The sequence below is a fragment of the Rhineura floridana genome, chromosome 8 (genome assembly GCF_030035675.1).
Source record: "Rhineura floridana isolate rRhiFlo1 chromosome 8, rRhiFlo1.hap2, whole genome shotgun sequence".
Taxonomy (NCBI): Eukaryota; Metazoa; Chordata; class Lepidosauria; order Squamata; family Rhineuridae; genus Rhineura; species Rhineura floridana.
In genome coordinates, this window is record NC_084487.1 from 15,025,948 (window position 1) to 15,040,796 (window position 14,849).

At 43.1% G+C, this 14,849-nt stretch overlaps 1 protein-coding gene across 1 annotated transcript in view; it reads left to right on the top strand.

The window, feature by feature from the left end:
- Positions 1 to 3,965: 3,965 nt before the first annotated feature.
- Positions 3,966 to 14,849, top strand: part of DNAI7 (dynein axonemal intermediate chain 7) — a 41,911-nt gene continuing 31,027 nt past the window's right edge. The window contains exons 1-3 of the mRNA XM_061638362.1: positions 3,966 to 4,010; positions 11,124 to 11,208; positions 13,388 to 13,479. Of these exons, the coding sequence (XP_061494346.1) occupies positions 11,163 to 11,208; positions 13,388 to 13,479 (138 nt within the window). The 5' untranslated portion in view covers positions 3,966 to 4,010; positions 11,124 to 11,162. The remainder of the gene's footprint in view (positions 4,011 to 11,123; positions 11,209 to 13,387; positions 13,480 to 14,849) is intronic.

Here is a 14,849-nt window from a genome sequence, read left to right on the forward strand (position 1 = left end):
AGGTCCTCTTGTGGACAAGAAATTGGTTAAGAAGCAGAAAGCAGAGAGTAGGAATCAACGGACAGTTCTCCCAATGGAGGGCTGTAGAAAGTGGAGTCCCTCAAGGATCAGTATTGGGACCTGTACTTTTCAACTTGTTCATTAATGACCTAGAATTAGGAGTGAGCAGTGAAGTGGCCAAGTTTGCTGATGACACTAAATTGTTCAGGCTTGTTAAAACAAAAAGGGATTGCGAAGAGCTCCAAAAAGACCTCTCCAAACTGAGTGAATGGGCGGAAAAATGGCAAATGCAATTCAATATAAACAAGTGTAAAATTATGCATATCGGAGCAAAAAATCTGAATTTCACATATACGCTCATGGGGTCTGAACTGGCGGTGACCGACCAGGAGAGAGACCTCGGGGTTGTAGTGGACAGCACGATGAAAATGTCGACCCAGTGTGTGGCAGCTGTGAAAAAGGCAAATTCCATGCTAGCGATAATTAGGAAAGGTATTGAAAATAAAACAGCCGATATCATAATGCCGTTGTATAAATCTATGGTGCGGCCGCATTTGGAATACTGTGTACAGTTCTGGTCACCTCATCTCAAAAAGGATATTATAGAGTTGGAAAAGGTTCAGAAGAGGGCAACCAGAATGATCAAGGGGATGGAGCGACTCCCTTACGAGGAAAGGTTGCAGCATTTGGGGCTTTTTAGTTTAGAGAAAAGGCGGGTCAGAGGAGACATGATAGAAGTGTATGAAATTATGCATGGCATTGAGAAAGTGGATAGAGAAAAGTTCTTCTCCCTCTCTCATAATACTAGAACTCGTGGACATTCAAAGAAGCTGAATGTTGGAAGATTCAGGACAGACAAAAGGAAGTACTTCTTTACTCAGCGCATAGTCAAACTATGGAATTTGCTCCAACAAGATGCAGTAATGGCCACCAGCTTGGACGGCTTTAAAAGAAGATTAGACAAATTCATGGAGGACAGGGCTATCAATGGCTACTAGCCGTGATGGCTGTGCTCTGCCACCCTAGTCAGAGGCAGCATGCTTCTGAAAACCAGTTGCCGGAAGCCTCAGGAGGGGAGAGTGTTCTTGCACTCGGGTCCTGCTTGTGGGCTTCCCCCAGGCACCTGGTTGGCCACTGTGAGAACAGGATGCTGGACTAGATGGGCCACTGGCCTGATCCAGCAGGCTCTTCTTATGTTCTTATGTTCTTATGAGACACGAATACGGCAAGAAACCTCTGAGTCTAGGAACAAATGAGACAGCACAAATCCTGCGTCCCTGTCAAGCAGCCAACCTATACAGAAACTTGAGGCAATATTTCCGTACCTTTTCAGTCCATGGCTTGCCTGCCCAGCTGTTCGGAGAGGCAGAGGGTAGTGAACGTCTAACTGCGCCTGCGCAGATTGAAAAGACCCGTGGGGTCGCCTGTTGCTCAGAAGCTCTTAGTGCGCCGGCGCACGATCTCAGGAAAGGCCCTGGGAGGGTAGAGATAGAAAGTTAGAGTAGTACGCGTCCGCTGATTTCCATCAGTTCATGTTTTATCTTTTTTGCAATCCGATGCACGTTCAGTCGGAAGTACGTCCCACTGTGTTCACTAGAGTTTCCTCCCTAGTAAGTAATATGTATCAATATTGTTAATTGCTCAATTTATTAGTCGCTTGCTATATGAAAAGTTTCTAAGCGACTTCCAAAGCTTTAAAAACATGAAATACAACATAAAACAGGACTATATTGTCATAAAAACCATACAAAACCTATAGAACAAGCGCAGTAAAAGAACAGCAAAATCTTCAGTAGCAAAACAAAATGCTTGGGAAAGGGAGGTTAATGATGGCACCGGGCGCAACTCATTAGGAAGAGAATCCCACATGCAAAGGACAGGTACATTCCACATGTACAGGGATGCAAAGGATTTTGTAGCCTTGCAGACACACGTATACTCAAGAGTCAGAAGTAAGCCTTCCTGAGTTAAAGGGGGTATACTCCCAGCCAGATAAAAATTGCAGCCTTCCGAGTGGAATGTTCACCTAACCTGCCTGCCTGCAAGTCTTGGGAATGGTCCTAACAGTTTAGTCCAGTGCATAGTTACTGAGAAGTCCCACTGGGCTGTATCAGAATAGACCCATTGAAATTAATGAACCTAAGTTAGTTATGGTTATTAATTTCCATGGGTCTACTCTGAGTAGGACTAGCATTGAATACAGCCCCAGTGTGTTCTCCGTGGGACTTACTCCGAAATCAGTATGTTTAGGATTGCAGCCTCAACCACTCTCTCCAGCCTTCGCTGGCTCCCTTGCAGTATGGGCAACACACACTAAAGTTACCTTGCAGGGTTGTTGTTCTGAGAACTCATCCATTCCCAAAGAGAGGAGTTACATTCACCCTATAGTGTTTATTTTCTCTCTGCCCTTCCCTAAATGTGTGGTATGGACAAGTTTGTTTTTGTGGAATCTAAAATGGAGATAGCCAGTGTGGCATCAAAGCCAAACTCAGGAGCTCAGTCTTTACGAAAGTAGCTGAGTTCCTGAAGAATCAGAACACAGGAACAGACTGCAAGTGGCTGTAGCTATAGGCAAAGTCAAGCTTTTGAGTCTAGTATTCCTGGGGATCTCTCAAAATAGGGTGAGACAATTCAACTGATTAAACTCCATTCATGTAAATCAGCCTTTCCCAACCAGTGTGCCTCCAGATATTGTTGGACCACAACTCCCATCTTCCTGACCATTGGCAATGCTGGCTGAGGCTGATGGGAGTTGTGGTCCAACAACATCTGGAGGCACACTGGTTGGGAAAGGCTGATGTAAATTAACACATGCTCTGATGGAGGAGGAGCGAGGAGAAAGGTCGCTGTCTCCTTTTCTCTGGCTTGGCCCTCAAGTCCTCTCCACCAGTGGGAGGGGGGAACTGATACCCACCTAAAAAGGAAGGCTGGCTACAGGCTGTGGAGTTGCAATCCCATACATATTTACTTAAGAGTAGGGTTGGGGGGGGAATTTGGGTTCCATTTGCATTTAAAGCTGAAGCTATCCAATTCACACTTCCCGAAACTACGCAAGGACCAAAACACAAACCATCCTTTGGAACTTGCACTGATCAAATTTTTTTGATGCAGTTCTCCAACCAACCAGGGTTTATAAAGTGCATATATTAGGAGAAAGTGTGCATTAAAAATGGGTATGAGTGAAAACAACATACAAAATGCACCAATGAGGAGAAATTGCTTGCAAAATTGTGTGCTTGGCCAAAATTATGTAAAACTGTGTCTATTAGGAAAATTTTGCATTAAAATTCTGAAGAAATTTCATAGGGATCTTTTTTATTTAAAAAGCGGAAATTTCTGTGGAAGTGTGGAGAACTGAATTTAAGATTGGAAAAATGAGAATCTGAGAGAACTGAAATGGACAGATCCGTCTAACCCTACTTAGGAGTAAGTTCCAATGAATCCAGGGGCTTACTTGTGAGGAGACACAAATAGGAGTAAAATGTTAGCTTTCTACTGCGTAGGGAGGGCCGGGGGATAAGGGTACGATGTTATCAAATCATTGCAGCGAAAAAAAGTTTTGGTTTTCTGTTTCGTCTTATGAGCGGATTCTTCCCCTTCTAAGGAGATATCGCCAAGTCTTCAAAAATTAACCACGAAATCTGGAGTGCAGACAAAAGGACTGTGCCTCATAGGCAACACCTAAGAAGTTCCTTATCCATAGCGGGCTAATGTAGGGAGCCAGTGCGCCTGCGTGGAACTATAGGAAGCGAGTTAAATCATAGAGATAGGAAGAAAAAGGTGAGGGGTACAGTGGAAACCATACCTCCGGGTTCCATCTGGACGTCTCCCTATGCGGGGCAGCAGCTCCATAGCGCCAAATGGGAGGGAGGTCATTTTACACCCCTTCCCACAGCCCTCCTTAAATCTTTTAGGTTATTTTTTTCGTGTTCATGGCGATTCATTTACACTTAAATAAAGTTTCGTTACGGTTACGGATTCCCCCCTCCCCGCAAATTTCATTTCGAGCCGTAAGTATATTATAGTTTCACTCCTTCCTTGGGTAAATTCCTCCCTGATGAATTTAAATACTGTAAACTGAAAAGGGGCGGGGCCCAGGGCGATGGGCGGGGCTGGTTGCCTTGGAAACTGAGGGGGCGGGGACTGTAAACAACTGTGCAGCCTGGTGGCCTGAGGCAGCGAGATGGTGAGAGAGGGAAGGGGGTGGGGGGGAGAGGCAGGCAAACACCCACCCACCCCCGTACCCTCTCCAAAAGGGGGAAAGGAGTGGGTTGTAGCAGCCACTAGCATAAATCTGCATATGCAAACTAGGCATGTTGCTTGCTGTCAGGGGTGTAGTTGTTTGGGGTTGTGGACCCCTTACAGTTTTGGGATCGGGGTCCCAGCCACGTGCCTATATTTCAGTATAGATATACAGTACTATTGCTTACCAGACCATGCATCTTTGAGATTTGGGCAGGCCATAAATCCAACAAAACATTATAGTCTTTTAATCTTACTCTTCTTCTGAAGGCACTCAGAGCAGAGTACATGGCGTCTCTTCCTTCTCTATGTTATCATCACAACAACCCTGTGAAGTAGGCCAAGCTGGCCCAAAGTTTGCCAGTGACCTTCATGTCTGCATTGGGAACCGAACCTGGATCCCTTCCACTCTTACTCCGACACCAACATCAACACCGTGTTGGCTCCCTAATATGTATTAGACTTTGACCTTGAGCTTCAGGGGCTGGAGCCTGGGAACGAAGAGGCAGTGATGCATACACCAAAGGGCTGGTGACTGGTAGTGTAGTGTTTGATCTAGTGGAGCTGGAGTGTGGGTGGGAGGGATGGCATTTATCAGGGAGCAGAGCCTCGTGTCATGGTGGAGCCTATGAACATGAGGGTGAAGCTGATCACAAAAACTGTCAGGCTGAAAAAGTAGGAGTCCTCTTAGATCTGTTCTCTTCACCTTGAAATCATCAAGGTGCTTTGATTTGGATCCTGCATTGAGCAGGGGGTTGGACTTGATGGCCTTATAGGCCCCTTTCAACTCTACTATTCTATGATTCTATGATTCCCTTCACCTTGAGACCCTTGGAGGTCCTGAGAAGACGTCTAAACCTCTGTATGTTCAGGTCAAACTCTGCAACCAGGCAGCCTTTCTCACTGCATCTAAATGAGATTCCAGCCGTGGTGGGATGATTGCCATCACCACCCCATCCTACCCACCCCACCAAGCTGGGCTGCCTGCATCGAAGTTATTCAGCATGCAGTGGAGGCTCCTGTCCTGTGCCTTTAGCTGCTGTTGGGTATTAATCAGGTCATTGCTGGATCCTACATGTACATATGGCAGTCAAGTTAGAAGCGGATGCACAGAGTGGAGAAGGCAGACTGAAGCTATAATGGACCAAAATAGATGATAATTTTGTGCTGTGTATGTCATTTCTGGTTGAAGGCTACTTGTAGTTCTGTGAACATTGCACTTTATGCTGCTGGACAAGAGTTCCAAAAAGAAGTTGCTGCAGAGATGTCAGATAGCCAAAACAATGCTGGAGTGAAAGAATAATACAAATGTATTTTTGAAACTCTTGTCAAAGGTGCCAGAATTTAGAACCTAATCTTCACTGGGCAGGTGCCAATTCAGCAGGTAGCTCTCCCCCCACCCCCATTTCTGGGCCAATTCCAGTTTTCCTCCGTTAGGCCCCCTGTGCCTTCCGCTGCTGTAGGGAGAGTGGAGAAATGAATAGTATCTCTGACAAAAACAAATACAGGTATGTGAATTGTGAAGATGTTGCCCAGGGGATTCATTGCAGATCCTGAAGGAGTGAACGATGCCCACCAGTACAGCCTGTCCTCTAACTTCTGTGGCCTAGCTCTGCACTGATGTGCAATCAAGTGACGTGTGTTGTCGTGCGGTCCTCATTGGTCTGTCGAACATCATTGTGATCCCTCCACCTAGCACACACAGATGCAGCTCCAGTCAGTACACCCACCCACCCACCTTTCTTCCCCTCTTCCTTATTTATTTTATTAAAACAAGATTTATATACTCCTTACTCAAAGGAGAGAGCCAGTGTGGCGTAGTGGTGTTGGACTACGACCTGGAAGACCAGGGTTCGAATCCCCACACAGCCATGAATCTCACTGGGTAACCTTGGGCCAGTCACTGCCTCTCAGGCTCAGAGGGAGGCAATGGTAAACCCCCTCTGAATACTGCTTACCATGAAAACCCTATTCATAGGGTCGCCATAAGTTGGGATTGACTTGAAGGCAGTCCATTTCCATTTTTACTCAAAGAAAAGATCTACAAGCAGTTTATAAAAGAAGTGTTTGTAGAAACGTGCATTTTGGGGGGGGATCGGAGGGGATATGTGGCTTTTGTATCTTGTCTCATCCTAAGCATTTATGTGCAGACACGGCAAGTGTTAGGACTGCAACAAAACAATACTTTCATATGTCAAGATTGAGCCCACCGTGAAGGGTCCATTTTCTCAGTTCTAGGCACATAGGAAGCTGCCCTGTTCCGACTCAGACAATTGAGCCATGAAGCTCAGTACTGTCTACACTGGCTGGAAGCAACTACTGTACCCAGGATTGCAGACAGGACTTGGTTCCAACCCTATCTGGAGAAGACAGGGATTGAACCTGGGGCCTTCTGCATGCAAGGCAGATGCTCTGCCACTGAGCTATGGCCCTTCCCCAAAGGGCCTTTCTGAACTGCCTTAGATCTGGCTGAATTTTTAAAGCAGTGTTTGAAAATAAACTTGTTCGTCAAGGCTTAAAAGATCCCAAGTACTTGAGATTTTGGCAGTGGCATCTTGGAATTTGAAAAACATATATATGCAGCCTTGACGATTTCGTTATGATGATTGCATTCTTCTGACTTTCTTTGTTCTTTTTTCCTTTCAACATTTAGGGTCCAAAAAAGAAAAAGGTAGGTAGGTAGGTAGGTTTGTAGGTAGATAGACCAGTAAATCAGCTGAATATACTTGCCATAACAATTGTACAGTAGCCCAAATGCCAAATATTAATAATGCGATGATGCACCCTTAATATTATTTCAGTTTGTATCCTGCTTTTCTGTGAGAAACTATATTGAAAACTGCTTAGATGTTTATTAACAGAATCAATAACAGAATCAATAATATATATTGTAAGTGAACAATATTTTTCAGTTCAAAAACCATTTGGTTAAATGTTATGGTTATTATTGATAGGGCAGGACTTATTTCACACTTTGGCAATGATTTTACATTAGCCTTTCTCAACCTCGTGCCCTCCAGATGTTTATTATTATTATTTATTTATTTATTTATTTATTTATTAATAAATTTATATTCCGCCCTTCCTCCCAGTAGGAGCCCAGGGCAGCAAATAAAAACACTAAAAACACTCTAAAACATCTTAAAAAACAGACTTTAAAATATATTAAAACAAAACATCTTTAAAAACATATTAAAACATCTTTAAAAAAATGTTGCAGCTGTCTATTTCATGGTTTCTCTAACAGGCAGAACTGGATGTATTATAGTTGTCAACTGTGCTCAGGTTGCAAGGAGCTAGCTTAACTAACAGGATGGCTTGGCCATCTTACTGAACAGTTACACTGTCCGGGTAATCGCCCATTAACAAATTCATGGAATTCATGGACCATCAAAGGTTATTAGCCATGATAGCTAAACAGAACATTCATGTTCAGATGCAGTATAACTGTCAAATGTTGTTGGACTATGATTCCCATCATCCCTGAACATTGCCCACAGGGTGAAGCTGATGGGAATTGGAGTCCAAATCATCTGGAGTGTACCAAGTTGCAGGAGGCTGACTTATATGACGGCCGTGCTGCCTCGGGTTTATGGAAGATTCCCCATCCCTTGTTTACATCTAGCTTTTCTTTTTAAGGTTCATTCCCATTAGGGTCATGCTGTCCCTAAACATTTGACATGTGATCCTTGCTTTATCTTCAGGCTGCTAAGGTTAGGTCCACAGTCCAAACCGCTGCTCCTTCCTAGATGAGATAGGCATAAGCACTGGGTTTTTGACAACCTACACTGTTTTACTTAAAAATCTTCCAGCAGTGAACCCCACAAAAATTTTGTGGCCGTTATAGATGTATAATGAGCTGGTTTGCATATAACACTAAGCCAAACCATGGCATAGTGCAAGTGCATGAAGGTTCCCAGAATGGAGATTGTGCTACTGCACTCTTGCCCTGTTCCTCCTACACTGCTGTGAGCTAGGTTTGGATTGCCATTTGGACTTGTGGTTTGACTCCTCCAGACAAATGATAAGCTGTAAACCCTAGAACAAACCTTGCAGCTTGTGGCTTGTCTGGAGCTTGACAAACCATGAGGCTGGGTTCGGGTAACATGCCAAGCCAAACTGTAGGTTAGCTCACAGCAGCAGCAGGACCGGAGGAGCAGCCAAGTAGCCATTATCTCCACTCTAATTCCTGCACGTTTGCACTTTTGCACGAAGCCATAGTTTGTTACGCGTGAACCAGCAAATATATATGTTTCAAGCTGGGGGAAAATCACTTTGCTTTTTTGCTTATAAATTCCTGCCATTTTGTTCTGTGAAATATTTAAAATGGGTAGTTTTTAAACTGTGTTCTTGGTAACCATAGAAGTCTGTGGAAGCTTATCAGGAATTGCTGAGGGCCAAACCACATGAGACATTATTCTTGCTTTTAAACAGCATGCTTAAACTGGCCACTTCTGTTTTAAAGAAAAAGCAGCTATGGGTCCCTGATCTCGAATATGCCCTCCCTGGCTACCCTTTGCCTCCAAAAGTGCTTTTTGCAGTAACAACAATGTCACAGGCAAAACCGCTGCGGGGAGTGATGCTCCCATTCTTGTTCAGTTTCTGTGCAGGGCTTTTTTGGAATTTCACAAATATTCATATCTTAGCATTTATTGGGGTCTGATGAGAATCAGATTATTGCCTGAAATGATAATAAGCTGTTTGCTTCAGACTTTGCCTTCTCTTCACTTATTTTCTTAAGCCTGCATTTCTCTCTGCTTCTCAGAGCTTTCTAATTTGAAAGCTGATGGTTGTAGACTTGGTAAAATTGCTTTTATTTGCTCAGATAAATGTCTCGTATTGGGAGCACTGTATGAAATGCAAATTGCAGTTGGAAATCAACTCCAGAGGAGCTGGTAGCACAGAGGACGATTCTGGAGGGCCCTGGGGCCTGACAGCTGCCCAAGGGTGCCACCTGCTGGCACCATCCCTGAGTAAGGGAATGGAAGAAAGGTTGACCCACCCTCACTATCCTCAAGCATTGCTGCCACTAGCTAGTGTGTTCCAGTAGATCTGGGAATGAAGCATTCTTGTCTCCATCTTTTTGTTGGCTCATGGTCTCAGATAGGGAAAGGAGGCTGGTTGTCTGCCTAAAAACTGGCCCTCAAAAAGTGTAGCTTTCAGAATTTGTCTGGACACCTCAGACAAGTTGCATGTAGGGTTATAAGAAGGCAGTGATTTCCGTTTTGACTTGTATTTGTCACAGTCAGCGCTGTTTCCATTCTGTTGCAGTTTGGTTTCCGCCAAGTTTATTCATGTCACTATCTGCTATTTAATGAAAGCTATGTAACTTGCGTAACTATTTGCATAACTTACATAATTTACATTCATTTCAATGTAGAAAAAACTAATTAAATTATGTGTCATTAGTGGACTTAAAAAAAGATGATGATGTGAACAAATACTGATTGTATTTGACTTACTTCCATTCCTGTCCATAGATGAACATTCAAACTGTAGCAATTTCCGTTTCCTTTTCTGTTTTTCTCCAACCCCTAAGTTACAATCCCTAGAATCAGCAGTGGCCATACCTCTTCAAGTGGGCTTCTCACATGATTTAATATTCCTCTGTACAACAAAATTCCCTGCACATAGAAAGCTTGTTCCCAGGGAGAAATCTAAACTGGAATCTTTCTCCCTGACATGTACTTTTCATGTCTATTCAGAAGTAAGTCCCACTGAGTTCACGTGGGATTACTCCCACTTAGGTCGTTGTGGGAATGCAGCCTATCTGCTGAGAGGGGCATTTTTTGTATGGAGAAAGGTTTATTTCATGTAAACTCCCACTGGAAGGGATCCAGTCCAGAAATCAACAAGGCCTTAGACAATGGATTTGACAGAGTATGCAACTACCCCCTGTTTACTCCCATAATGCTATCCACTAGTGGAGCTGAACGCACCAGCTTGAAGAAGAGGCCTACAGGCATTTAGAGCATGTGCTGGTTCAGACGGGCATACTGCCAAATAAAGACAATACCCTTTGAATTTTTGGGGACAATTATTGAGTTAAGAATCTTGAACTTTGCAGCCAGCAGATTTTATCCTTTGTTGTGGCAACACTTTAGTGAGATCAGTGAAATATGTTTAGGGGCAATTCCCGTGAACCACTAACTGCTCTGACATCTCATTGTGTATCTGTCTAGCCATTTCTAAATACGTCATCCTTGCATATTGCGCAAGGAATTTTACTTACCTGATAATTTATATCAAGATAGGAAAATCCCATGTTGCTTGCACGCATGTGCGCGCGCATACCTCGGCTTGGAGGTTCAGTACAATTGTATTTATATTTCCCCACCAGAGGACTGTATAAAGTTGAAGGTAAATCCTATTTATGTCAGCAAAACATAGAAACATAGGGCACTGCCTTATACTCAGTCAGACCATTGGTCCATCTAGCTCAGTATTGGCTGCCCAGACTAACAGCAGCTCTCCAGGATTTCAGAGAGACAGTCTCTCCCAATCCCTACCTGGTGATGCCAAGGATTGAACCTTGATTGAACCGGGGACCTTCTGCCCGCAAAGCAGATGCTCTGCCACTGAGTTATGCCCCCCCAAATGAACCTTGGCGTGATTTAAAATAAAAAAATGGCACTTTGGTGTAAAAGAAACAAGAACCAAAGCAATACATCGATACTGCATCATTTAAAAAAAAATTGCTAATCTTACATTCTGCAATTTTGTATCGAAAAATATGTGGTCTGACTATGCATAATGCCCTTATTCCAATATTGATGTGTGTTGAGTCCTGATTGTGTTAGGAATTATTATTATTTTAGAAATTAGATAGACAGACAGAGAGAGAGAGATTATTTCCTTTTTAATGTTTTACCCACATTCAGTCTGCTGGTGGCAAAAAGAAACTCAGCAAAGCTGAAAAGATGAGGCTATTGAAAGAGGAAGAAGAGCGAAGGCTGCTAGAGGAAGGTAGGATGCATTTTTCTTCATCTCACTTTTTCCATAGACAGCATGGGATGCTGCCTTATATTGAGCTAGACCGTCAGCCCATCAAACTCAGTATTGTCTACCCTGACTGGCAGCGGCTCTCTGAGGTTTCAGGCACGGGCCTGTCCCAGCTCTACCTGGAGATGCTGAGGATTGAATCTGGGACCTTCTGCATGCAAAGGAGATGTTCTGCTACTGAGCCACAGCCCTTCCCCTCACAGAATTCACAGACGATGATTATTGTAGAGCCAACCAACACATGACTTAGGAGACTCATGACTGGATCCCCTGGGAGATGTCCACTTGGTCCCCTCCACGCAGACGTCCAATGCATGGAAGAGGGAGTGTGGGGCCATGCGGGCAAGCTGCACTGATGTTTGCCTTGGCTACACCCCCCTGGCGGATGCATGTTTGGTGTCAGTGTGAACTGGCCCCAGCCACATACAAATATATAGATGTAGGACTTCTTCATGCAAGGAGGAACCATGATTGGCCTAGGCTCTGGTTCAAGTGAAGGAGCCCTACACGCATACATCTGTATGTACGCAGGCCCCCTTCGCATGGACACTGAACAAGGGTCAGCCAGGTAGCCCTTGCAATAATGCTTCCTTCCTCATGTGCTAAATAAACATCAGGGGAGGGTCTTCTAAACCCCCCCCCCCAATGTTTTTCAGGTCAAAGCACTTGCAGAAGCCTGCTAGTTTGAAATAGCACTGAGGAAAAGAATGAATTCCCCCCGCCCCATGCACCATTTTCCTGATTGACATCCCCACACACAGTGGAAGATGCTGTTAGCCCCAGTGGGGGAAAACGGCAGGTAGCCATACTGGGTCATTTCTACCGAGGGCATTGATTATGTGAGCCATTATTGCCCACTGCTGGAGCCTTCTGGCCCAGGCTGATCAAAGCAGGGGTGCACCATGTGGCAGGCAGCAGTGACTCTCACTATTGGTACAGGTTGGTGCTGGGAGGCGCTGGACGGGGCAACAGAGGAGGTGCTTGTGTGCTCAGCATCGACTGGTACTGGGAATAGAAAAAAGCAGGAAGGGAAAGGCAAAGGAAGCAGTACAGAGACCAGAAGTAGGCCCTGCCAAGGCACAGGTGACTAGGGATGGAGAGATCTGTCTGTTTCGGTTCTCTCAGTTTCTCATTTTCCCAATGTTAAATTCAGTTCTCTACATTGCCACAGCGATCTGCGAATTTTTTTTAAAACAAATCCTCATGAAGGTTCTCCACCTAGTGCGAATTTCTCCAAACACATTTTTGTAGGCTGTTCCAGAGCTTGGAAAAGTTACTTTTTTAAACTACAACTCCCATCAGCCCCAGCCAACATGGCCACTGGAGTGGGTTGATGGGAGTTGTAGTCCAAAAAAGTAACTTTTCCAAGCTCTGGAAAGGTTCACATTTTTGCAAGCCATTTCTCATCGTTTCATATCTTTTTGCATGCTATTTTCACTCATGTTCATTTTGATGCACACTTTCCCCTAATATATGCATTTTTGTAAATGTTGTTTAGTTGGCAAACTGCATCCCAAAATTCTAATAAATGTGAATTTTGAAGGACGGCTGTGTTTCGGTTCTCATATTGTTTAGGAAATTGCAAATTTGATAAATTCTTTTTGAAATGCGAACTGAATCGAAATTGTCACCCTAGTCATGACAGCTGCCTGATGATGGTGGCCTGGCTATGACTAGTACATTTTTCATGAACTTACCAGAAATTAGGATGAGGACATTTCAGGTGCACCCACAGGGCATGTGACTCACTCTCCGTTTGAAGATTCTGTGGATTACCCACAATTGCCAGTTACCGATCTCTCCGGGAAGGTCCATAGCTCAACAGTAGCGCATTTGCTTTGCATGCAGGAGGTCCTCGTTTCAATCGCTGGCATCTTCAGGGAGAGCTGGGCAACGATCCTTGCCTGTAACCCTGGTGAGCCATTGGCTGTCAGTGTAGACAGCACTGAGCTGGATGATCCAGTGGTCTGACTCAGGATAAGGCAGCCATCTAGGTTTCTATGTGCCCCAATCACCTTGCTTTTGGTGATTACCAAATGATGACAGCGGTGAGCTGGTCATGCAACAATTTGCTCACATTATTTAACTTATTTTCGCCTCCTCTTTGACAATCTCTGGTTCTTGTTTTTTTTCTTATCTTCAGAGCAAGCCCGATTACGTGCTGAGCAAGAAGAAGCTGCCAGGCTTGAAAAGGAAAGGCTAGAACGAGAGAAGACAGAACGCCTGGAGGCCAAAGTTAGTTTGCTCACACCCCTCCAAACAGTTAGGAACATGGGAAACTGCCTCACATTGGTTCAGACAATTGGTTCATCTGTTAAGTACAGAGTCTGGCAGCAGCTCTCCAGGGTTTCAGTCAGAACAGAAAGCTCCTGATTTCCTCCTTGCAGCCATGCAAGAGGATGGGAGGGGCTTGTGCAGGTCTGTTCTCGTAACAGGAAACAAAACAAGTACAATGAAACCTTAATGTATATCAAAAGTAAAAGTAAGGAATTAAGGTTGATGTAGCAGTATAAATCCTGAGAGTATTTAATATAATAAGATAACATGAAACACAAATTTGACTGTATAACAAAATATATATCTGGAGTCAAACAAATACAGTTTTTGATAAAAGTATATAGCAAGAACAATTAAAAATATGGAAGTTGTTTCTGATATAGGTCAAAAATAGTTGAAGTTTTCCGTTTCTTATGCTGTGAAGGTATTTTCAAGAAGGTCCAGCCAGACGCATTTTGACACAGAGTGTCTTTTTCAATGGCCTTAAAGGTAGGAAAAGTATACAGCATAATGAAATATATGCCTTAATAGAAATTGTTATATATATAAAAAAGAATATAATATAAAATATACATACTATACAGATGGCTCTCAACATAAGTCAAATATAATATAATATCCAATGAATTCTGTAAAATGTATAAATATACATAAGAATAAGTAAAGGAGATAATACAAAAAGATATATCACAAAGTTTTTATACATAAAACAATAACAATTTCTATTAAGGCATATATTTCATTATGCTGTATACTTTTCCTACCTTTAAGGCCATTGAAAAAGACACTCTGTGTCAAAATGCGTCTGGCTGGACCTTCTTGAAAATACCTTCACAGCATAAGAAACGGAAAACTTCAACTATTTTTGACCTATATCAGAAACAACTTCCATATTTTTAATTGTTCTTGCTATATACTTTTATCAAAAACTGTATTTGTTTGACTCCAGATATATATTTTGTTATACAGTCAAATTTGTGTTTCATGTTATCTTATTATATTAAATACTCTCAGGATTTATACTGCTACATCAACCTTAATTCCTTACTTTTACTTGTAACAGGAAACCATGGTTTTCTATTACATCTGAACTAGCACTATAACTCATTGTTATTTTGTTGTGAGAACAGTGACTTCTCAATGTATTATATATGTGACTTCTCAATGTATTATATATATATATGTAACTTCTCAATGTATTATATACTTAACAGATGAACCTATTGTCTGAAACAATGCGATTTTAAGAATATATATATATATATTCTTAAAATCTGTTTTAAGCAGCACATGGTCTCAGCAGAGGGAATTTCATCTGGCTTTCTTCT